At 40.6% G+C, this 22,567-nt stretch overlaps 2 protein-coding genes and 2 long non-coding RNA genes across 5 annotated transcripts; 3 read left to right on the forward strand and 1 right to left on the reverse strand.

The window, feature by feature from the left end:
- Window positions 1–8,085: 8,085 nt before the first annotated feature.
- LOC118472254 (uncharacterized) lies at window positions 8,086–8,476 on the forward strand. 2 transcript variants are annotated; one of them, XR_004850367.1, is made up of 3 exons: window positions 8,086–8,173; window positions 8,267–8,342; window positions 8,426–8,476. It is a non-coding gene; the product is annotated as an uncharacterized lncRNA (long non-coding RNA). The 2 variants fall into 2 exon arrangements; XR_004850366.1 differs by having other exon boundaries at window positions 8,406–8,474.
- A 976-nt stretch (window positions 8,477–9,452) lies between these two features.
- Window positions 9,453–9,835, forward strand: LOC118472255 (uncharacterized). Its single transcript, XR_004850368.1, has 3 exons — window positions 9,453–9,508; window positions 9,583–9,655; window positions 9,750–9,835. It is a non-coding gene; the product is annotated as an uncharacterized lncRNA (long non-coding RNA).
- Window positions 9,836–11,857: 2,022 nt separating this feature from the next.
- Window positions 11,858–14,186, forward strand: LOC103630292 (aspartic proteinase oryzasin-1; the record flags this gene model as incomplete). Its single annotated transcript, XM_008651358.3, has 9 exons — window positions 11,858–12,004; window positions 12,089–12,128; window positions 12,210–12,274; window positions 12,798–12,911; window positions 13,015–13,079; window positions 13,221–13,380; window positions 13,462–13,581; window positions 13,699–13,787; window positions 13,876–14,186. Coding segments are annotated over 9 exons (885 nt in total), but the record flags the coding sequence as incomplete, so codon positions are not given.
- Window positions 14,187–20,359: 6,173 nt separating this feature from the next.
- LOC100217248 (rho GDP-dissociation inhibitor 1) lies at window positions 20,360–21,890 on the reverse strand. The gene is made up of 5 exons (NM_001143603.1): window positions 21,536–21,890; window positions 21,389–21,455; window positions 21,061–21,279; window positions 20,730–20,854; window positions 20,360–20,643 (listed from the first exon to the last, which is right to left on the reverse strand). Exons 1-5 carry the CDS (start codon window positions 21,689–21,691, stop codon window positions 20,563–20,565), a joined length of 648 nt encoding a protein of 215 aa, NP_001137075.1. The 5' UTR covers window positions 21,692–21,890; the 3' UTR covers window positions 20,360–20,562.
- Between the last annotated feature and the right edge of the window lie 677 nt (window positions 21,891–22,567).

Here is a 22,567-nt window from a genome sequence, read left to right on the forward strand (position 1 = left end):
TCCTGTTGAACACAGCCGCACAAAGCACATAGACATCCGGCATCACTTTTTGAGAGACCACCAGCAAAAGGGAGATATCGAAGTGTTTCATGTTAGCACCGAGAACCAGCTAGCCGATATCTTCACTAAGCCTCTAGATGAGAAGACCTTTTGCAGGTTGCGTAGTGAGCTAAATGTCTTAGATTCGCGGAACCTGGATTGAATTGTAGCATACATGTAGTTATGCTTTTGATCATGTTCCTTTCTGCATTTTGTTGCTTATTGTGGTGCTCAAGTTGTACAAACACTCCCTGGACCTCACAAGTCCGTTGCAAGTGATGCACATGTTTAGGGGGAGATGTGTTACAACTTGACCCTTTGAGACTAACCATTTGCTTGAGTTTGCTTGCTTTAGTCTCGAAGGTGGATTGAAAGGGAAAGGTGAACTTGGACCATGCAAGACTTCCACTGCACTCCGATGAGAGAGTAACTTATTCCAAGTTCATCTCTATAATCTTATTGCCTTTGTACTCTTAATTAAAGATTTTGGTAAGGCAATGGGGTTAAAGGGCCAAGATTGATCCCGTTTTGGTGCTTGATGCCAAAGGGGGAGAAAATAAAGGCCAAAGCGATAAATGGATCAGCTACCACTTGAGAGATTTTGAAAATAATAGAGTAGAGTTTTTGTTTTGTCAAATGCTTTTATTGTCTCTCTTGTCAAAAGTTGGCTTCTTGTGGGGAGAAGTAGTAATTATGGGAAAAAGGGGGAGTTTTTGAAATCCTTGATCAATCTCTTTTGGAATGACTCTCTTTATGCCTCAACATGTGTGTTTGACATAGAGATAGAGATTTGAGTTTGATTTGCAAAAACAAACCAAGTGGTGGCAAAGGATGATCCATATATGCCAAAAATGAATCAAAATAGATTTGAGTTCTATTTGAAGTGATTTTGCACTTGTTCTAGTTGCTTTATGTTGTGTTGGCATAAATCACCAAAAAGGGGGAGATTGAAAGGGAAATGTGCTCTTGGGCCATTTCTAAGTATTTTGGTGATTAAGTGCAAACACAAGTGCTTAAATGTGAATCTATGCCCACGGGTTGAACAAAGTGCAAATCACAAGTAAAGGTATGTTTCTAAGCCTTAGTACATTGGTTTTGTGTACTAATATCTTGTCTAAGTGTTAGAAACAGGAAGAAGAAGAAAAGAAAAGAAGTGGAGAGTGTTTTGTGTACAGCCAAAGGCTGTTTCGGGCTGGGGCACCGGACTGTCCGGTGTGCACCGGACAGTGTCCGGTGCGCCAGACCAGCGTGGAGCAAACCAGCCGCTCTCGGGTTTTTCTCCGGCGACTTCGGCTAAAATTCACCGGACTGTCCGGTGTGCACCGGACTGTCCGGTGAGCCAACGGTCGGCCGGGCCAACGGTCGGCCGCGCGATCGGCGCGCGACACGTGGCCGAGCCAACGGTCGGAAAGGTACACCGGACTGTCCGGTGTGCACCGGACATGTCCGGTGCGCCAACTGTGCGCAGATCTGCATCAGAAAGCAACGGTCGGATGAGCTTTTTATGGAAACAAATCGGGCACCGGACAGTGTCCGGTGTGCACCGGACTGTCCGGTGCGCCACGAGACAGAAGGCAAAGATGGCCTTCCAGATTTGTTCCCAACGGCTCCTAGCTGCCTTGGGGCTATAAAAGGGACCCCTTGGCGCATGGAGGAGAACACCAAGCATTCCTACAACCTTTCTAAGCACCAAGACATTGATCTAGTGCATTCGATTCATTGTGATAGCATATAGAGCTCTTGTGGAGTTGTGTACTCTTTAAGTTGTGTTGCGAGCTCTTATTGCTGCTTGTGTGCGTGTTGCTCTGATCTTTTGAAGTCTTGTGTGCGTTGCTCATTCCCTCCCTTGCTCCGTGATTCTCTGTGAACATCTTTTGTAAGGGCGAGAGGCTCCAAGCTGTGGAGATTCCTCGCAAACGGGATTGAGAAAAGAAAAGCAAGAACACCGTGGTATTCAAGTTGATCATTGGATCACTTGAGAGGAGTTGAGTGCAACTCTCGTCCGTTGGGACGCCACAACGTGGAGTAGGCAAGTTTTGTACTTGGCCGAACCACGGGATAACCACCGTGTCATCTCTGTGATTGAATTCTTGTGGTTATTGTGTTTTTGACTCCTCTCTAGCCACTTGGCATAAACTGTGCTAACGCTTAATCAAAGTTTTGTGGCTATAAGTTTAATCTTTTACAGGATCACCTATTCACCCCCCCCCCCTCTAGGTGCTCTCACTAATGGACTTTGCAATGGCACGAGGTTGGTGGTTCGTGGTTTCCAAAAAAACAGTATTGATGCTGAAATTGTCCTTGGCCAACATGCTGGAATGCGAATTTTCTTGCCTCGTATACCCTTGTGCCCCTCTGATGATGAGATGTTCCCTTTCCAGTTTAAAAGGAAGCAGTTTCCGATAAGACTAAGTTTTGCCATGACGGTTAACAAGGCCCAGGGCCAGACGATTCCTAATGTTGGTGTGTACTTGCCGGAACCAGTGTTCTCTCATGGCCAGCTTTATGTTGCTCTATCAAGGGCCACCGCTCGATCGAAAGTGAAGATACTTGCCATTCCAGTCCATGATGAGAAGAAGAAGAAGAAGGGGGTTGAAAGGAACTCAGCGATAAATGGCGCAACATACACAAAGAATATCGTTTATAAGGAGGTCCTTATGCCGTAGCTGACATTGATGAATGCATGGCAATTAACAACCTGTAATGCACTTAATTATTTAGGTTTTTAGGTGAAGATGTATTTTTGCCTTTTATTTCTCTATTTTGGCTCCTTTTTAGCTTCCTATTGTTTAGTGGTCATTTGGTTGATACAACAAAGAAAGCAGATGATCATTGAATAGATGTTATCGGTCTCTTTTCATTATGTTTCATGTATTGTTTAGTAAATAGTCTTGGTCTTTGGACCCAACTTAACTAGATATATAGATAACTGCATCTCACTTAAATAGAAGAACAATGTTCAGTATGCAAATCTTGTTTATAAGGAGGTCGTGGAGCTGTAAATGCTTTAGATGCACCTGTAAATATTCTCAGTTATACAATGTGATCATAAATAAAACAAATCTAAGGAAAATCATGGCAATTTTGTAAATGTCATGTGTTCTTGTGTTGATCCTGAAATTGTTCCTTGAGCTATTGATATGGAAAATTGTATTCCTATACTATTGATCATCCATACATGAACCTACCAATGTGGGAAAAAGAATGTATGCAGCTAATTATTTCAATGTCATACCTTGTAGTCTTGCATAAATTCATAATGCATAACAGTTTATGGCTCACTGATTGCCGCTTTCAAGAATTTGTCATGCCCTTCACGAGTACCATTGTCAACTAAGAAAATTACAGTATGTCAGATCTACAATATTATATTCCACAGAAAATTTAAATATTGACTGGTTTGAGAGGAGAAATGGAAATTACCACAGTTTGTTCTAAGCACAGATCTTAAAGCTGCAGTTCAAACAATAACTTTAGCAACTTTTACTTTTACATTTGATAAAACATCAGCAATAGAAAGAGAAGAAAGGCCAGGTAAAGGAAAAGACCTTGCACTTGACAGCCCACACCGCAGAAAAGAAGGCGCTTTACACCAGTTGCCTGCTAAAGGAAACTGTGAAACTCTCTGGATTTATAAACTGGTCACTATAGGATATGTATTGTTATGGTTGGAGGGATGATTGGAAATTTGGAATAGGCTTTGGAACCCACTAGAATGTAGGGCTATTCCAGATTTAATAGGCTAATAGAATTACATTTGTGGTCTTGCCAAGCAACAAATTCAAATATAATTGAACTACTTCTAATTAGACATCAAATATTATAAGGACTAAGGACTATTACAATACAGAATTGTTAAATTAGACATGTACCAAAATTGTAATAGAAGATTAGCAAAACAATTACCAAAAAGCCATTTGAAAAAAAGGTGATGATCTCAGGCGTCTTACCTCAGACTGGAGTCCATCTTCTCAAGCATAGAAAAAAGCCAATATGCAGATATGCATGTGTATGTTATAGGCTTATAGCCACTTGCATATGAAGCAACTGTTCAGGGTCAGATTGATTTTTGCATCTTGTATCCGTCTTGATTCAGCCTATTCCAGTAGATGAGGCCAATATGCAGATATGCATGTGTATGTTATAGGCTTATAGCCACTTGCATATGAAGCAACAGTTCAGGGTCAAATTGATTTTTGCATCTTGCATCCGTCTTGATTCAGCCTATTCCAGTAGATGAGAACAGATATTGCCCTAACATCAGGTGGTCAATAGTAAAGTTCTTCTATTTGTGGTCATCAAAGAAGCTCCTAAGAAAAGAGCTCTATATGTGTCCCAGTTTGGTCGCACACCATTTTTAACCATATCACTGTAAATTCCTAAGCCCTTATCAAATTCACCATGAATGTTGCACCAGCGAATCAAAATATTGTATGCCACAATATCAGGTTTCAAAATCCTTGCACTGGGATGGCCGCCACAACACGTGACTGCCCGCCGTCACTCCACGCAGGTCACATGAGCAATACAACTCTATCAAGCAAATGAAAAAGGTCCCAGCACTTGTGAGACATGCAAGCAATTACATAATTGGATCACGATCAACCAACCACCCTTAGCTCTTGGGCTATGCGTTGCTTTGTAATCTGTCCCAATTAGTTGACCTATAATCATTTTTTGGAGCCATTCATGTTTCCTGCCAACTAAATTTACTTTCAAATAATAGTTTCCATATCATATTACATATTAATGCATTATGAAGCTTTATATGCGCACAAGCTAATATATTATATGACACACATTACTATCCAATAGTGTAAATGCAGATCTCTGTGGAAAACTTTCACATGAATTTGAAAGAAAAATCAATTAACATGTAAAGCAATGCAAGTCTAATTTCCCAATCGGTCCAAGTAACACATTAATATATCAGCGAGAGCCATGATAGTGACCAAAATCTCTAATAAAAGGTGTCAATCTGATCCCTTTTAAAAGTTGGTTATTTTTATATCCTTGGGATAGTGTTTGTTCATAGTGAAAAGTTAAGTTAATATCAATCTAATTTTGTTCTTTCAAATGTTTTGTGCCTGCTATCCTTTTGGGCCCAACATAAAAAAATCACAGTGCAAATATGGGAGAAGCAAATTTGATATGTAGATAGAGAAACAAAAGTCACTACAAGTTACTCGAGAGATAAGAGGCCAAATCATATTCTTAATTGTCAGAGCATTGTAAACTTCACTGTTACTTCCTTTATTCATGTCAATGTATATGACAACGAATTCAGGCTGCAGGGCTAATGAAGTTTTATTCAGAGAGGTCACATGTAGTTTGGCTGTATTTCCCTTCTGCTATTCTGGAATCAGTGAATCTGAATAAATATATCCAGTTCCAAACTGTAGGCTGTAGCCAAAATGAGGGCAACAGTTTCGTGGTGAAAAGGAAATGATCCTAAGAAGCGTTAGTTCTGAAGTAGTGCACATTTGTATTATCAGATATGCCTCACAAGCAAAGAGGCGTGTAGTAGAATTTTCATGGAATATTGAAGTGCAGAACTTCTTAGGGCTTGTTAGGTTAGAGGTGGATTGAACGGGATTGGAGGGGATTAAATCCCTTGCTATTCAAATTTGAACAGGAGGGGATTTAATCTTTCTCAATCCCCTCCGATCCGAATACAACCTTAAGCAGTTAAGCATCGTAATATAATTCAGATTGGTGTCACCAACCTTACAGAGCTCATTTATTATTGTAGAATAGCTGATGCAATTAGGAAAGAAACCACTCTCAGTATTCTTCTGCATAAGGTTAATCGCCCCTTGGATCTGCCCAGCCATACAGAACCCTTTGATCAATGTGTTAAATGTCACTGTGTTAGCTAAACAGCCTTCAAGCATGGCTGCGTGTAGAACTTTAGCCTTTTTGAGCTCTCCTTCATTTCCCAGATAATCAAGAAAGCAATTATAAGTATAGCTATTAGGAAGGAAGTGTCCAGCTAACATTTCTTTACCTAGCGTCAAACAAACTACACTTATCTCTTGAATTGGGAAATGGGAACGAATATCTGGATCCATTAATCCTAAATTAATATTAGGACAGCTGATTCTGCCTCTCAGAGATCTGCTGATATGACCTAATATTACTTCTATATGTTGCTAAATTCTGATACCTCTAAATTCAGTCGTAATAATACAACAATATATTGTTCATATTATTTTAGCATTTTTATAAGGAGCAATATTGTATCTTTGCAATAATGCCATGATATACATCCTATAAGATCAATGGCATCGGGTATACTTAATCAAAATAGGATGGTGGCAGGCCTGTGTCCCTTTCCTCCGTAAGTTTATACAATTTCACTTGTCACTTCTATTTGAATGAAGAACTTAAGCTAAAGTTCGTGTTTTATTTAGTTTCGTGCTATTTGACGATGTACTTTATATACTTACAATACTTTTGTCAATAAAATTATGTTTGACACTTTCAATTTGATGGGTACAGACCCAATCACAATGGAGATAGTGGTGGAGGAAGGAAATGTCGATGTTGGCAATACTGCTGAACCATCGTATGAGGTTGTGGCTAGAAGTGGTTGTTCAGCACAATTGTCAACTAATGACATTGATGAACATGAACTGGGTAAGTGCTATTATCAATTACAAAAAACTAAGGTCTGCATAATAAATATTTGTTTGACCCCTAATTCTTCTCTTGTGCGTTATAGCTATAGAGAGCGAGGATAGTAAGGTCAGTGTTGGTAATGCTGCAAAACAATCACACGATGTTGTGGGAGTAGGCATTGACTGTATTTTCAATCATGCTAAAGTGTCAACTGAAGCCGATCTTGGACCACAACCGGGTAGGCTCTCTTATCTACACTCCTAAATGTAAATATTGTCTTATGAGTACTCCTAAAAATGCTTTTGTCAAGAGACTTATGTTTCATTCACTCCTCATACAGATGTGATACACTTGACATCTTTGGATGTTCCAAATGAATCAAGTCAAATAAGTTCTGATGCGGATATGGTAGAGCAGAACAAAAAAGATGCTTTGGACACACTTATTAGAATATCACAACATAAAAAACCAAAGAAATCGAATGTAGCTCGAGTTGTCTCTGAAGGTAATTTTTTGTTCTTGCCTTATTGCATCTTATTGGATTTCGCATATATCATTTGCTTATTAAGTATAATATTTTACATTGTATAGATTATAAGTGCACCCCAGAAGATGTTCAGCTTATTGAATACATTAAAACATTACCGGGGAAACAAGTTGTGGTGAACATCGACAGCGCATGGTTAAATAGAAATGATATGGAATGTCTTTTTCATGGTGACATCGAACTGTCTGGCGAAGTAAGTACATCTGTATGTCCATATTATATACAGTAATAAAGTATATATATATTTATAATTATCATATTATACAGTATGGTATACATATTTAAAGCTAGCATGTATATTTGATCTGCTAATTGTATTATTTTGGTGTACATGCCCTCAGTGCATATATACATTGTATTAGGGATGAAGAGCATTTACTTCATAGAGAAGGTGGAAAGGTCTTCTTAGAGAACACATTCATTTCCAGTCTGCTTAAGCGTGATGGCGACCCTAAGATGCTCTTAAATTATAAGGAAGACACAATTGAAACAAGGATGGACAACTATTTACAGTCTGACATGGTTGACCTAAAACTCATCTCATTTTTAATATATGTATATGTAATATATTGGTGCACAATACTTACAAATTAATGTTAATGTATGTTCTATGAAGGTGTTCATTCCAATGAATATAGAAAATTTTCATTGGTATCTGGCAGTTCTGAATGCAAAAAAAAGTGAGGTACATGTACTCGATTCTATGGGACAACAAATAACGGATCGCCGAGGCCTTTATACTACAGTGAGTAATCATTTCTTTTATATTATGATTATTTCATCATTACATTATTTGTTATCTATAAATCTTGATATGTTTTATATATACACATAGTTAAAAGGTCTAGAAAGACAGATTAAACTTGCAGCAGAACATAAAGAGCTTTACCAAGGCAAGTGGTCGAACCTTGATGTTGCATCATGGCCAGTTATAGAGAAGATCACAACACAAATGCAAACCGATGGGTAAAATTCATGTGACCACAACTCTATAAAATTAGTTATATTTATTTTCATATATACATAGAAACTCACCTGATCTGTTAAATTTCATATTAGGGTATCTTGCGGGCTATGGATGATAAACTATATGGAATACTGGACAGGATCCTCCCTATCTGATAACGTAACTCAGGTAGAGGACGTATATTTATTTATAGGAACAATGTTTCTTTTGTTCTAATTTATATACTTGCAGGATGATATAACAATGTTTAGGTTTAAGCTACCTGCAATATTATGGGACTCGAGATTAAACACAAAGAAAAGCCATCAATATCTTGACTACAATGTGGATGAAGATGGAGAGAGTTCAAGTGATGTTCAAATAATCGATACTCCATGTGAGTTATCTAAATCGTCAAATACATCACATCAGATTGAACCATATATATCTCCATATGTTCTGCCTGCTAAAGTAACATCAACAAACACGCAAGAACTGATGTTTGTATTATGCACATATATCATGGGGATAGACAACACCAAATATTTAAAGTAAGTTAATTCTCATTTATTATAGTATATGCATGGTAAATATTCAACGCATATGTTCTTGCTTTAACTATAAAAACAAATGTTCATTTAATAGGAAACATTGGATTCAGAGCACTAAACCTTATCCAATTTCTTTAAGTCTTCAAAAACTTAAAGATATATTGGATGTAAATAAGCCGATGGATACAGATTGTTTTAACATGGCTGTTCGGATGATCGCATGCAATGATGCCTTGTTCTTGTTGGAAGACAAATACCACTACATGGATCTACAATTCTGTGTAAGTTCAAGTAATTAGTCTTTATTCATATAAGTGTGTTCATTATATCATTATTATTTTACTAACAAAAAGTAGTCCATAACTAAATTTGGTCGAGACCCTCGCCTTCGTGCAAAGCCAGATATCAACATGCTGGCAAAATTATTAGAATGTTGGCCTGACATGGAGTACGATGTTTCAGATTGCAAACAAGTAAGCTATACTCTTCATCATTTTTGTAATCTTGTTTTTTCTCTTACTTGAACTAATTTTTTAACTTGCAGATTCTATTGCCCTTTTCTTTCATGGGTCACTTCACCTTATATGTACTTAACATGGACACTAGAAGCATTTATATAATGGACTCCATGCCTATACCATCATGGTTTAAGGGTGATCATCCTAGCATGCATTATATCCATAATATACATTATATTGCCAATAATATGAATGCTGCCATGGAATTGGCCAATCCTACATGGAAAGATGATATTTATATGTGGCGTCGTATAGTACCAACATGGGTTCCAAGAACATTAAACTGGTAATTTTTTTTAACCCGAACAACGTATTAATTTTGTCTACATATATGTAACAACATATTATTTTAATTTGTAGGGATTTATCTGGCTTTCTTGTTATCAACTTTATGCACGATTGGAATGGTATAAGGTTACCCTGCATTTGCACTGTGAGTATCCTATTTGTTCTAATACTTTGTCAATATTGTTCTTCTATAATTGATTATTAATCGAGTTCAATGATATGTAATAATGAATGTGCAGAATGGGAATGACCTGAGGACCAAATTCTTAGTAGAATTATTGAAGTACAAGGACAATGAATCCAAAGACAACATTCCAGAAGAAATAAAAGAAATTATTAGGCACATTAGATAGATATGATTTTATTTGTAATGGTACTCAACTTATTATCCTAATTAATTTTATTGCATTTTAGGTTCGTAGTATCGTTAGGAACATGTGCCAACATATATTTTAGTTATATGTTGCAAATATGAAGGCAGTTCAGATTTCAGTACTTTCAATGATGCATTGGTGTTTTAGAAGATTCAGCTTATCCTACTGTAGTACTGTGCTTAAAAGACTCCTATGGGTTTCCATCTTTTTATTGGAAACGAAGTACCATACTATTGTACTGTACAGTGACTTACAGGTATGGAGGGATAGGGCTCATAGCACCTTCTAGCTTCGTGAGTCAAATTTGAAGACTGGTGAAATCATTGTAAGCCTTTTGAAATAACATACCATGTGTTTTTATTCTTTAAAGCTTTCATGTGATAATGTTTCCTCCAAGTTATTGCAATCATTATCAATTCTCATCTTGGTGTTGAACATTAATAGTATCTTTATCATCTGTGTTTTTCTCAGCACTGTAGTCTGTCACCACTGCCAGCATATGAGCCTGCATTTGATTGGGAGAATGAGAGGTCTTTGATATTTGGCCAAAGGGTGCCAGAAAGTATACCAGCAATAAGCAACAGGTTGCTTCAGCCCATAGACTAAACCAATGCATCCATCATTTCTCTCTCCCCACCCCTTCTTCTGGTGATCAATGCTTATTAATTAATCCCGTTTTGAATTGTTTTGTACTGATTACAGTGGCTTGAAGATAACTGTCAAGGTACTATCTTTGTCATTCCAAGCTGGATTAGTTGGTGAGCAAAACTAGAATATTTTGTGATTGCTTCTTAACTTCTTTACTGTGCTTAAAAAACTACCATTTTGCACTTAGGCAAACATGCTATGCATAAAACATGTATGTAAAATTGTAAATCATGAGTAGCAAGTCAAAGTTTTTGATTCGCATCTTAATAACTATGATTTGGTTCACAACACTCTATTAGCTAAACTACTATACTCATGAGATATACCATGTATGTGCTGTCATTATGTTCCTCAGTAATGATGATGTGAACGTTGGCCAGTGACCCATACCACCTTGTTTCTTCTGGAACAGAACTGTCAGTGTTTGTTCAATGTCCTGTGCTAATGGTTCTACGTTTGTAGAGTGTTTGCGTGAAAATGATTGCTGCCGGTACCGAACATACTGCTGTAGTAACTGAAGACGGTGACCTCTACGGATGGGGTTGGGGTCGATATGGAAACTTAGGTCTTGGTGACCGTAATGATCGTTTGCTTCCTGAAAAAGTATCTTCTGTGGAGGTAAATTATCTAATTTGGCCCGGCCTGTCTTTTTTTCCAGTTTAGAATCAACAGATCCAAGTATTTGAACGTCTACTAACACCTACATCACTTGATACTGCATGAGAATCGGTCACATATTACAAAAACTGAATGAGCTCTTTATTCCTCACTTGGTTTCTGAGCAACAGTCAGGTGTACTCATAAGAGAACCATCAGCTGTGTTTAGTTCTGTAGGCGTGGTGCTTGAGCCGCCAAACATGCTCGTGTTCCTTTCTTTCCAGATCATCCACCTGACAAGCAAAAGCAGGGAGTCAAAATCACGCTGGATGTTGTCGTCTTGAAACATCCCTCAGTTGAAAACAGTATCAGGGGTAAGTTCTTTTTCCCCTGATAGAAACCATCAAATGCATAAAATTCTTTCAGCTGATTAGCGATTTGGTTTACCAACACATGATTACTGGTCTTCCAGTAACTGGTAGGTAGGTATGCAGCTCCTGTGCTGTGAAGTTGTTGAGAAGACTGACGCAGTGGTCTATCGTTGAAAGGTAAACAGCAGCGCACCTTCCTGTAACTGGTAGATAGGTATTCAGGTGTGGTCGTTTTTCTAAGGTAAGCAATTTTATAAGTTATTACTATCTGGCAGTTCATGATTACTGGTCTTTCTTTTTTCACTGCCTTGGGTTTTCTGATCTAAGGAGGAAGGCAAGATCATGAATACTACTCAATGCTTCAGCGACCCTGTTTTCTCTTTCTGGTTTAACCGACATGCTGATGAAGGAGAAGGTGGTGAAATTGTATTTGGTGGAATGGATTCTAGCCACTACAAGGGTGATCACACGTTTGTCCCAGTCACTCGGAAGGGATACTGGCAGGTTGGTTTTTGTTTCTTGTATTCTCTAATAACTTTGTTTTTCGAATGTATATATCGGTTTAAAGTGTACAATTTGTTGATGCAGTTCAACATGGGTGATGTACTGGTTGATGGAAAGTCCACTGGTACTGCAATGTTTATATCTTTTGTTATCTAATCTCATGTCAATGAGAAATATAACTAAATGTGGCATCTATCATTATCAGGGTTTTGTGCCGGCGGCTGTGCAGCCATGGCAGATTCTGGAACTTCCTTGCTTGCTGGCCCCACAGTAAGTTTTGAGCTCTGTTTTTATCGGCATTTGAGATTGAAGCATGTGCTTAGTTTTTTTGTGTCTTTGGTGATATTTTACGTATATAATAAAACCTTTTCCGAATGACCCTTATCTTCGTTGAATGAAAAATGTAGTTGATGCTATCGTGTCTGCCTAAAAATGCCCCCTTGCTACTTCTATTACTGTATCATCATATCATGCCCTTGTGTTGACAAATCGATTGTCAGGTGCTTAAGACCTTGATAGACAGTTTGGAAATTAGACCCAGTTAGATATACTGGGTTGCCTCCTGGACACTTTACCCTACTTTTGATATTTGCCTAGATGGTGTGTGGTGGTCTGAACATATATGATCATCACTCTCCTTTTTCTGTATTTTGTGTTCAATCCTGTGGTGCTCACATAAAACTATCTAGGTGGTGACCTGAGTCTGATTACCATTCCCTGCTTTGCATTGCTTTGCATTTTGTGTTGCACCCTGTTTTGCTCTGATGCTTACAAGTTAATATGTTCAATGCAGGCCATAATTACTGAAATCAATGAAAAGATTGGTGCTGCTGGTGTAGTCAGCCAGGAGTGCAAGACTGTTGTTTCTCAATATGGACAGCAGATCCTAGATCTTTTGCTAGCTGAGGTTTGTATATTCCAAACCATGGATTTGTTTTTCTGATTGCTGGTTTGATCAATTGCTCTTGAAGCTCTGCGGTAACTCAACTTGCTATTGGGTTATTTTGCAGACACAACCAGCGAAGATCTGTTCTCAGGTTGGTCTGTGCACTTTTGATGGCACTCATGGTGTCAGGTGAGTATTGTAAACAATGTCTGTAGTGTGACATAGCCTGCCATGAACTCATGATAACGATAACCATCTGGGCAATCCTGTCTTATATTATGGTGTCCCTGTACCTCATTTGTTTCTTTGCTATATGCTATACAAACACAGTGCTGGAATTCGGAGCGTAGTGGATGATGAAGCTGGGAAATCAAATGGTGGTCTCAAGAGTGATCCAATGTGCAATGCCTGTGAGATGGCTGTGGTATGGATGCAGAACCAACTTGCCCAGAACAAGACGCAGGAGCTCATCCTAAACTACATTAATCAGGCGAGCTTAACTGACCCAGAGCACAGAGGCGTTTCTGTACCATTTAGCATGCTGCTTTGCTTAACTATTTCACTATGATAGCTTTGCGAGCGTCTTCCGAGTCCGATGGGAGAATCAGCCGTGGACTGTGGCAGTCTTGCGTCCATGCCTGACATTGCGTTCACCATTGGAGGCAAGAAGTTCAAGCTGAAACCAGAGCAGGTGTGATCCCCTCTCCACTATCACACTCTTGGCCCTTGATCCTTATTAGCCCAACCACACCCCCACACGCCATCTTGTTGCAGTATCTGAACTTGATTCTCTCTTTTGGTTATGCAGTACATTCTGAAGGTTGGTGAAGGACAGGCTGCCCAGTGCATCAGCGGATTCACAGCTATGGATATCCCACCACCCTGTGGCCCTCTCTGGTAAAACCGTGCACCGCTAAGCTCCTGGTCCTGGCTCGCACGAATCTAAAATCTTTGCGCATAACGTTTGGACTAATTGCAATTCCAGGATCTTGGGTGATGTTTTCATGGGAGTCTACCACAACGTCTTCGATTATGGCAAGCTGAGGGTTGGCTTCGCAGAGTCGGCCTAGGGATATGGTCTGGCAGCTACCCGTCCAGAGGCAAACGCGTAATTTGTGTGTTTATGCGGCCGGCGATGTGTGTATATATGCTACTACATGTTTAGTGATGCATTCCGAGACCTGAGACAACGCCCGTCTGTTTTAACGTGGCGCAAGAATAATTCTGGTTCTGCATGTATTCTCCGTACACAAAGGCGTGTCTGATGCAATGGTGACCATCTTGCGGTTGCGTGTTTGAAATAGCCTTTTCGCATTCGTGGGCATTTGCGGTTGCGGGTTCGGAAAAGATTTTTTTTTGTATTTGTGGGATATGCGGGAGGCTTTGTCTTGGTTTTATCTTTTGTTTAGTTTAAGCTACGTAGGATTTGTTTAGTTTTTAAACTCAGGCAACCTTGTCTCGTACTGCGCGTGCTCCCAGCGTCAGATTTCGGGCATTTGGTTGGGCTGGGCTGGCCTTTGAAGCAGACAACATATCCGTAGTCGTCTCATGCTCCGCGTGGCTCTAGAGATGTCAACGAGTGGTTGTAGTGCGGGTGAATAAATACATGTCTATGTTTATATTAAGTTATTCTGTATTTATAAAGATGGTATCTTATGTACATGTACATGTGTATATATATAGAATACTACCTTCTCAAATCAGATCTAACGGTGCACGATATCGGGGGGGGGGGGTCTTTTAAACGAACCAACCAAGGATGTAAGGTCAAGATTCTACACGTGCACAAACTTTTTACGTGCACTGAATATTGTCCCCACTCATAATGCCTAACGCGTGGACTTTTAAATCCGCGCTTGCTGGATTAGGCACCCGTTTGATGATAAAAAATAACTAAACAAAAACATCACAAATAGCATACCACATATCTCTACTAATCCTTAAGACGATAGTGTAGACCAGGCACAACCGTGCCCCCGCCTCTATCCCAACCGTCCGATTGCGTCCATCCCCACCGTCCGATCCCGCTACCGCAGCCGCCCCCGCGCAGCGTGCATCCGCATCCTTCCCCGCGCAGCCGCCCGCCCCGGACCCCGGCGCCCCCTCACCTCGCGTTGCCCCAGCCCCCGCCGCGATACCCGTCGTCCTCCCCATGCTCCGCTTCTTTCCCACGAGAGACAGACGGCGCTCGGCGCGATTACCGTCCCACCGCGGCAGCCCTCCTACCTGCTCAGGCTCCCTCCTTCCCCTACCATTACCAAGCCGGTCGTCGCCTCGTCGCATGCATAGAGTCTATTTATATGATATATAAAAACCGTAGCAAAGACATATATTGTGGTATATACACGTTCCAGGCTCAAGGCATGATGTACTACAATATATGTCTTATGTGTAGGATGTAAAGATTCTTCGAAGGAACTTTATTATCGAACTGTTAAGTTACGAGGAAAATTCGTGCAGATATGCCATCCCGGCAAATATACAACAGAGAGTTAACAATATTGTTAAAAAAGATTAGTTAGTGTACAAGGTGTCAACATATTTACTTATGATTAAGCATTATATATTTACTCTTTAGAAATTAATTGTGTGATTCTATTTCAATCTATTTGGGTAGACATATTTATATCGTTCTGTATCTATGTTTAATAATCACATATTTTGCCGTCACTATTGTACTCACGCCGCCCGTCGCTAAGGCCCTAAGTCCATTGGAGGGTCACAATTTGTGTTCCGTGGCATCGCACGGGCACGTTCCTATATTGTAAGAAGTAACAAGTTCACAAATTTAGTGACAACCACACAAATAAAGGATATAGAAAAGAATTCACATATATAAGTTACACCCTAGGATTCCAGAATTCGGTTGTTTGGTTGTATAATAAATTCAGAGTTAGAATTAAAGCTCAATTTCTCAGTATTGATCTATAACTAGATGTTGCCTCTCATAATTTAGAGCCTAAATCCTATGTATTTGTTGGAATTGCAATTCTAATTACATCCAAACAACAAATTCATATTGCAACCCATTTACAATAATTGTTAGATTTGATATTAGATCTAATTCAGTTCTAACATCTCCAATATCTACATCCAAACGGACCCTTAAAAAAACCGCGTATGTTTCAGGTCCAGGAGTTAAATAACACTAAATAAATATCTCTTAATATCTCGGTACATGAATTATGTATGTGAATAAAGAATTTTATGGCATAAACAACATACATTTACAATTTATAACAAGTTAAAATGCCAAAGTGTGGTCCTGCCTAGGTTGAAAGCGGCCTGGCACGCCCCACCATAATCTATGTCGTTTATTTTATTCAACAACTATAATCCTTCATTTTTTCGAAAGGACGACAAGAGGATTGCCGAATATATTTAAAGAAGGAGAATCAGTACAACTAACCAAATACAGACACTACTGGCCAACAAAGTCCCAACTACAACCATTACAAAAAAAGAAGAAGAGAGAGAAAGAAAAGAAAAAAAACCCTAAAAGAACACCACTAGAGAACTCTCTGATCAAAAGATAGAGAAAGCCGCACTTTATTGTAAGACATCCTCTTTGATTTGATTGGCGACGACAAGTTGATCATTCCTAGAATTTTAAAAATTCTCCTATTTCTTTCTTTCCATATATTCCACCAAAAATAGACCACTAGCCCGTCAAATAACCTTCGTCTTGGTTTATCAATTCTGAGTCTACATCTTCTCCACCAAGTATGTATCTGGCCATCTTGGTTTAGGTTTGCTAAAGAGTTGAGATTGGTCCAATTTAACAAAGTCCGCCAAATGCTTTTTGAGTAACTACAATCTTTGCACAGGTGACTCGGAGTTTCTAGATCTATGTGACAAAGAGGACAAATAGGGTTGTGATCCCATCCCCTCTTCTGCAAATTGTTAGCTGTGAGGATCTTTTCATGCAGGAGCGTCCACGCGAAAAAACAACATTTAGGCTCGGCTTTTGCCTTCCATATTGCTTCAATTTTAATTCTAGACATGCTTCCATTAAACTGAGCTTGGTAGGCGCTACAGGTAGAGTATTCGCCATTGGCAGTCCAACGCCATAAGATTTGATCTTCATTTGCAACGTCTCTTTCAACGTCATTGATGGCTTCCCAAAGTGCCATCAATTCTTGAATTTTAGTACCTTCCTGAATTGGCCAGGTATTGGATATCCATCTATTTTCCTCTAGTCCCCTATTGACCGTGATATTCTTATGTCTCGTTTTTTTGAAAAGAGATGGTGCAATGTGATGAGGTGCCCTCCCAAAGATCCAACTGGATTTCCAAAACAATGCCTTATTTCCATTGCCCACTGTGACCACCGTAGAGGTGTGAAATAAGTCCTGATCAGTTTTATCACAGGGAATGTCCAAACCCACCCAGGCTTTGTCCTCATTTTTCCAGTTGTACCACATCCAACGCAAACGTAGAGCCCGTGCGAAGCGTTCTAAATCTAAGATCCCAAGGCCTCCCAGAGACTTGGGCCTCACTGTGACTTGCCATTTGATTAGACAATGACCTCCACTCGAATTTTCTAGGCCATCACCCTTCCAAAGAAAACTCCGCCGGATACGATCAATCCTCTGAATGACCCATTTTTGCGGTGGGAACATTGTTAAGTGGTAGATAGGTTGAGATGATAGAACAGTCTTTACTATGGTTTCTCTACCAGCTTTTGATAGGAGCTTGCCCTTCCAACCGGTTAGTCTAGCACCAATCTTATCAATTAGAGGCTGCACCTCAATCCGTCGAAGTTTTCTAGTGTGTAAAGGTAGACCTAGGTATTTTCCAGGGAAGGTCGAGATCCTCCTGGGAAAAAGATGAACGAGCGAGCTGACCGTGGCAGATTGACAACAAATTGGAAAGATTTCCATTTTTGCTAGGTTAAACTTGAGGCCTGAGCAATTAGTGAAAATTGACAAGAGTTGTCGTAAATTTTGCAGCTCCGTATGGTCTGGATTGGCGAAAATTCCAGCATCACCAGCATAAAGCGAGCAATGCAAACGAGCTGATTTGGGTAGCACCGGCCTTAAAAAACCTATTCTTGCTTCTTGCTCAATCATTTTTGAAGGGGATCAATGGCCAAGATGAATAACATAGGCGAAAGCGGATCGCCTTGCCGCAGCCCCCGAGCATGTTTAAACTTATTGCTTGGACGACCGTTGACTAGAACTCTAGACGATGATGTAGCCAAGATGGCCGCAACCCAATCCCTCCACTTTTGGCCAAAACCCAGGGCCTTCAAGACATCTAGAAGGTAAGGCTAGCTCAAAGAGTCAAAAGCTTTCGATATATCCAATTTAATAAAAAGAGCTGCTTTTTTGTTCTTGTGGAGACTACGAACAACATTTTGCACGTAAAGAAAATTGTCATGAATGCAACGTTTCTTTATGAAAGCATTTTGTGAGGTGGATACGAGCTTATCAAGCATTGGAGCCAGACGGTCAGCCAACACCTTAGTAATAATTTTAGCCAGACTGTTGATCAGACTGATTGGCCGAAACTCACTGAACTCTGTAGCTCCCTCTTTCTTTGGAAGCAGAACAATGTGTGCCTCATTTGCGAGATGTAACTTTGAGGTTTTATGATTATGGAAATCTTGTAATGCCTTAATCAAGTCGACCTTGATAATTTCCCAACAGTTTTTGTAGAAGATCCCAATGAAGCCATCAGGGCCTGGGGAGTGGCTCGCTGGTAAAGCCTTAATTAAGTCAGTGATCTCTTGATCAGTGAATGAGGCTTCCAAATGTGATAGGTCATAGGGTATGTAGTCGAGGATTGACCAGTTAAAAGCCATGGTCCTAACAGAGCTCTCCCCCAGAACATGCTGGAAATGTGAGAATGTCGCCTCTTCTTTTTCTTTCTGAGTGAATGCCATTGCTGAGCTAGTGTTGATGTTCCTGATATAAGTTTTTTACGTCTGACCATAGCATGTATTTGGAAGAAAGAGGTGTTTGTGTCCCCTTGGCGAATCCACGAGAGTCTGGAATGTTGCTTGGCCCTGGCTTTTTGGATGGCTGCTAATCCAAGGGCTTTTGCTTTAAGATAGTGGCGGAACTCCAGTTCCTCCCCTGAGAGTTGTCTGTCTTCTTGTGCCCGCTCAAGATGTAGCAGAGTTACTTGCACCATTGCCAACTGCAGCGGGATGTTACCTATATTTTGCCTCCGCCATATCTTAAGTGCCTGCTATAATCCTTCATGATAGGTATAAAAGGGGAAAATTTTTGTCATTCACCCAAAAACCCTACTCATTTCTCTCCCTCTCCCTCAACTATGTCTGCTTCTCCCTGCTAGAGCATCTCCTTCCAGTACCCCTCTTCCCCATCCCCAATAATGCTTAGTTTGGGAGTCTCAAACCCGGAGGGGATTGGAAGGGCTAAAATCCCCTCCTTATTCAAAATTGAATAAATAGGGGATTTTAGCCCTTGCAATCCCCTCTGGGTTTTGGACTTCCAAAATAGCCCTGAGAGGGAGACTGCGAGTACCAGTGCCGCCCACATGGGCTCTTGATGGTGTGTATGTTCACCCGAGGGTGAGCGTGCCACCATCGAGCAGCCTCACAGCTATGTCCTAAGGCCAAACCATCTTTTCCCATGACCTATCATCGTCATCAACGACCAAGGTAAGTCCTAAGAACACCCGGGTGGTAGAGATTTGGGAGGGAATCATGGTTAGAGTTTGGGGATACTATGTTACAGTTAGATATTGGGTTCCTATTTCCTTTTCTCCATCTTCTATTTGTTCTTCTAATAGGATAGGAACACAAATCCGAGACTTGAGACGGGCCGGGGTTGCTCGTATTCGTCCAAAAGCCAATGCAATCTAGCCTTTTGGGTTAGGGTTTGAGCCCAAAACCTAGCTCTGGTACCACTCTTGTGTGTCTAGGACCTTTTAGCTCGTAGCTACTAGAACTCTAGAATAAAGAGAGTTATACCTTGAGGGTTTTGGAAAGATGCCATTAGAGAGTCAGAGTTTGATACTCGATGTTGGTTACAATGGTGATGCCCTTCTCGTCACTAGTCGCGTGGAGATTAAAATCGGATCTCGTGAGAGTGTATGTATAAAGGGGTATGACGAACGTTGATTCGTTTGCCAACCTCTTGTCTATTTACATACATGTGTGAGAGGTAGCTGCAACTAATAGGTTATTGCACCTGTGAATGTGATCATGGCGCGAGTGTGATGTCTCTGACTCGAGATCAACCCAAGAGATTTTAGGCATTGCGACTCGCACACACATCATGCCATTAGAGACCACAGTCCCGAACATGCCCTAGTACCACATTTTTTTAACATTAGAGGGTGTTAATATTGTAAGAAGCAACTAATTCACAAATTTAGTGACAACCCCACAACTAAAGGATACCGAAATTCTGAAGAATTCATGGATATAAATCAAAGACATTGTCTATGTTTCAGGTCAAGAAGTTCAACAACACTAAAAAAAAATATCTGAATATATATCTCGATACATGAATTATATATGTGATGAATAAACAGTTTTATGTCATAAACGACGTACAATGACAATTCAAAACAAATTAAAATGCGATTAACGATGAAGTAGCGAATGAATCATTCTTGAAGATGAGTCCACATCTTGTGCTTGGCTTAGCTATGAGCTCTAACATACTCCGACGAATCAGCCATGCTGGTCCACACATCATTGAGTTCCTGGCCACTCCTTTCTAATCTCAAAGTAGTAACTCATCTCCAGGAAGCACTTGCCATCATCGTCAACAAACTGAGAATGCAGAGCGTTAGTGACTGTGTTGAAGCATCTTCAATCACCATCAGAAAGAAAGCGTGGTTAATTAGATATATAGATACCTTTAGTTTGGCAGAATAAGAACCTCTCGCAAAAATGCCAGCAGGGGTGGTCTCTTCTTCGCCCTCGTAGACATAGGGCTCTAGCTGGGGGCTGAACGTCCCCAGCATCATCTTCTGGGTCTCCACTGCAATGAAACGGTGAAAATATCAACAGCATCGTCATTTGGACAAATTAAAGGACCAAATCCCTGCTCCTTTACTAGCTAGCTCCCGGCCTTGTTATTCTTTGTGATTGGATCACACAAATATATATATATGTCGATTTGTGAATTCTCGATGACAGCGTGTGGACTGAAAAGATGATGTAACTAAGGAGTTGTGCGGTCCACACCTTTGACTCCAGTTTTCCAGACAGTGTTGGTGTACTTGAGGCCTGACACGATGTTGTTGGAGACGATGAAGGAGAAGCGGAAGCTGTAGGGGCTGCCGTCCTTGAGGGCAAACGCATAGCCCTTCTCGTCAGCCTGGAACGGGATCGGAAGGATCAGGTCCGGTCTGCCAGGTGACAGGATCGTCAGGTCCACCACCTTGACCTCTGGTTCCGCAGTTTCTGCGCCGAAGAACACAGCAGTTCAGGAATGCAGCACGGGCACGGCACAATCCATATTATGAACATGAGGACGACAGGGTATGGTGGTTCTAATTTAATGATCGATCACCTCCCAGCTGCTCTGTGTCGACCTGCCCAAGGAGTTGCTCCTTCCACCTCCTCAGGCTCTCATCATCCTATGCAAGCAAGTAGCAGATCATCATCTATCAGAATTGTTCAGAAACATTATTCAAGCATTGAGAGGACATATATGTACCTTGTCGAGCTCGAGCTGCTCCTTGAGGGGGACCTGGGGGCCAAGCACCACGACTCGCTTGTTACCTTCCTCGTCCTCTTCTTCATCCTCGACGTCAGTCCCGTAGTGCTTCTCCTTCTCATTCTCATTCTCTTTCTCTCTCTCGTTGTCGTCCATGGGCTGCGCCGCTCCCAACGCGGTGGACAGGGATCGGATGACCGTGTGGCGTGAGAGAACCAACGGCGATGGAGAAGAGAGGAGGACGAGCCGGAGTAGCAGTACGTACTCAAAGTTTGCGAGCGGGCACGCCGCACTTTGATTTGTACGTTCGCCGAATGGTAGGGACTATTGATGTCGCGTGCGGGGTTGATCTGGGTGGTGGAGAGACAGGAAAGGAAGAGGAACGGTCCATAGCTTTCAAGAGAGCGGGCCGCCGGGCGCCAGGTGTGCGCTCACCGCCGCTCCTCTGCTGGGGATCCGGGGAGCCAGCCGTTAGTACAATCGCGCCGCTTGTTACGCTTTGGCATGGTAGTTTTCTGTGGTTGGCATGAATGTTTCCCTTGTCCTGCGTCTATATTTGGGTAGGAATCCATGCATCCAGATATTCTTTAGTCAGGAAAGTACCACTTGGTTAAAATAATACATAATAATATACCCGCTATATGCATAACAATTAGGGCTAGTTTGGTAACACAATTTTTAAGGATTTTTTATTTTTCTAAATAAAAATGAACTAATTTTTCTTGTAAAAATGAAAATCCATTGAAAAAATGGTGTTCTCAAACTAGACCTTATGGATGTTAATTTAAACTGAAAGGCCCAAACACTATGCGATGGATACCCGACCCTATTAGTACTAATAGATACAAGTAAAGGTTTTAACTTTGTGGGTGCACACACATCCGAAGATTCGTGGGTGTAAATACAAGTTTCTATTCCAACCTACAGGTGACACATATATACTCGATTCGAGATTTGTTTATTCTTTACTTTGCGCAAAAATAGTTAAGTAATTATTTTAAGTAAGTAACTTGGTTAATTATTTATGAAATA

This window comes from Zea mays, chromosome 6, assembly GCF_902167145.1.
Source record: "Zea mays cultivar B73 chromosome 6, Zm-B73-REFERENCE-NAM-5.0, whole genome shotgun sequence".
NCBI classification, from domain to species: Eukaryota; Viridiplantae; Streptophyta; class Magnoliopsida; order Poales; family Poaceae; genus Zea; species Zea mays.

Bases quoted from the DNA above. Each gene is read 5' to 3' on its own strand.
- LOC100217248 (NM_001143603.1), bottom strand. From the start codon at position 21,691: ATGGACGACAACGAGAGAGAGAAAGAGAATGAGAATGAGAAGGAGAAG. The intron at 21,456-21,535 runs GTACATATATGT...TTGCTTGCATAG, and splicing joins AGCAGCTCGAGCTCGACAAG to GATGATGAGAGCCTGAGGAG. The intron at 20,855-21,060 runs GTGTGGACCGCA...GTTTCATTGCAG, and splicing joins CTGGAAAACTGGAGTCAAAG to TGGAGACCCAGAAGATGATG.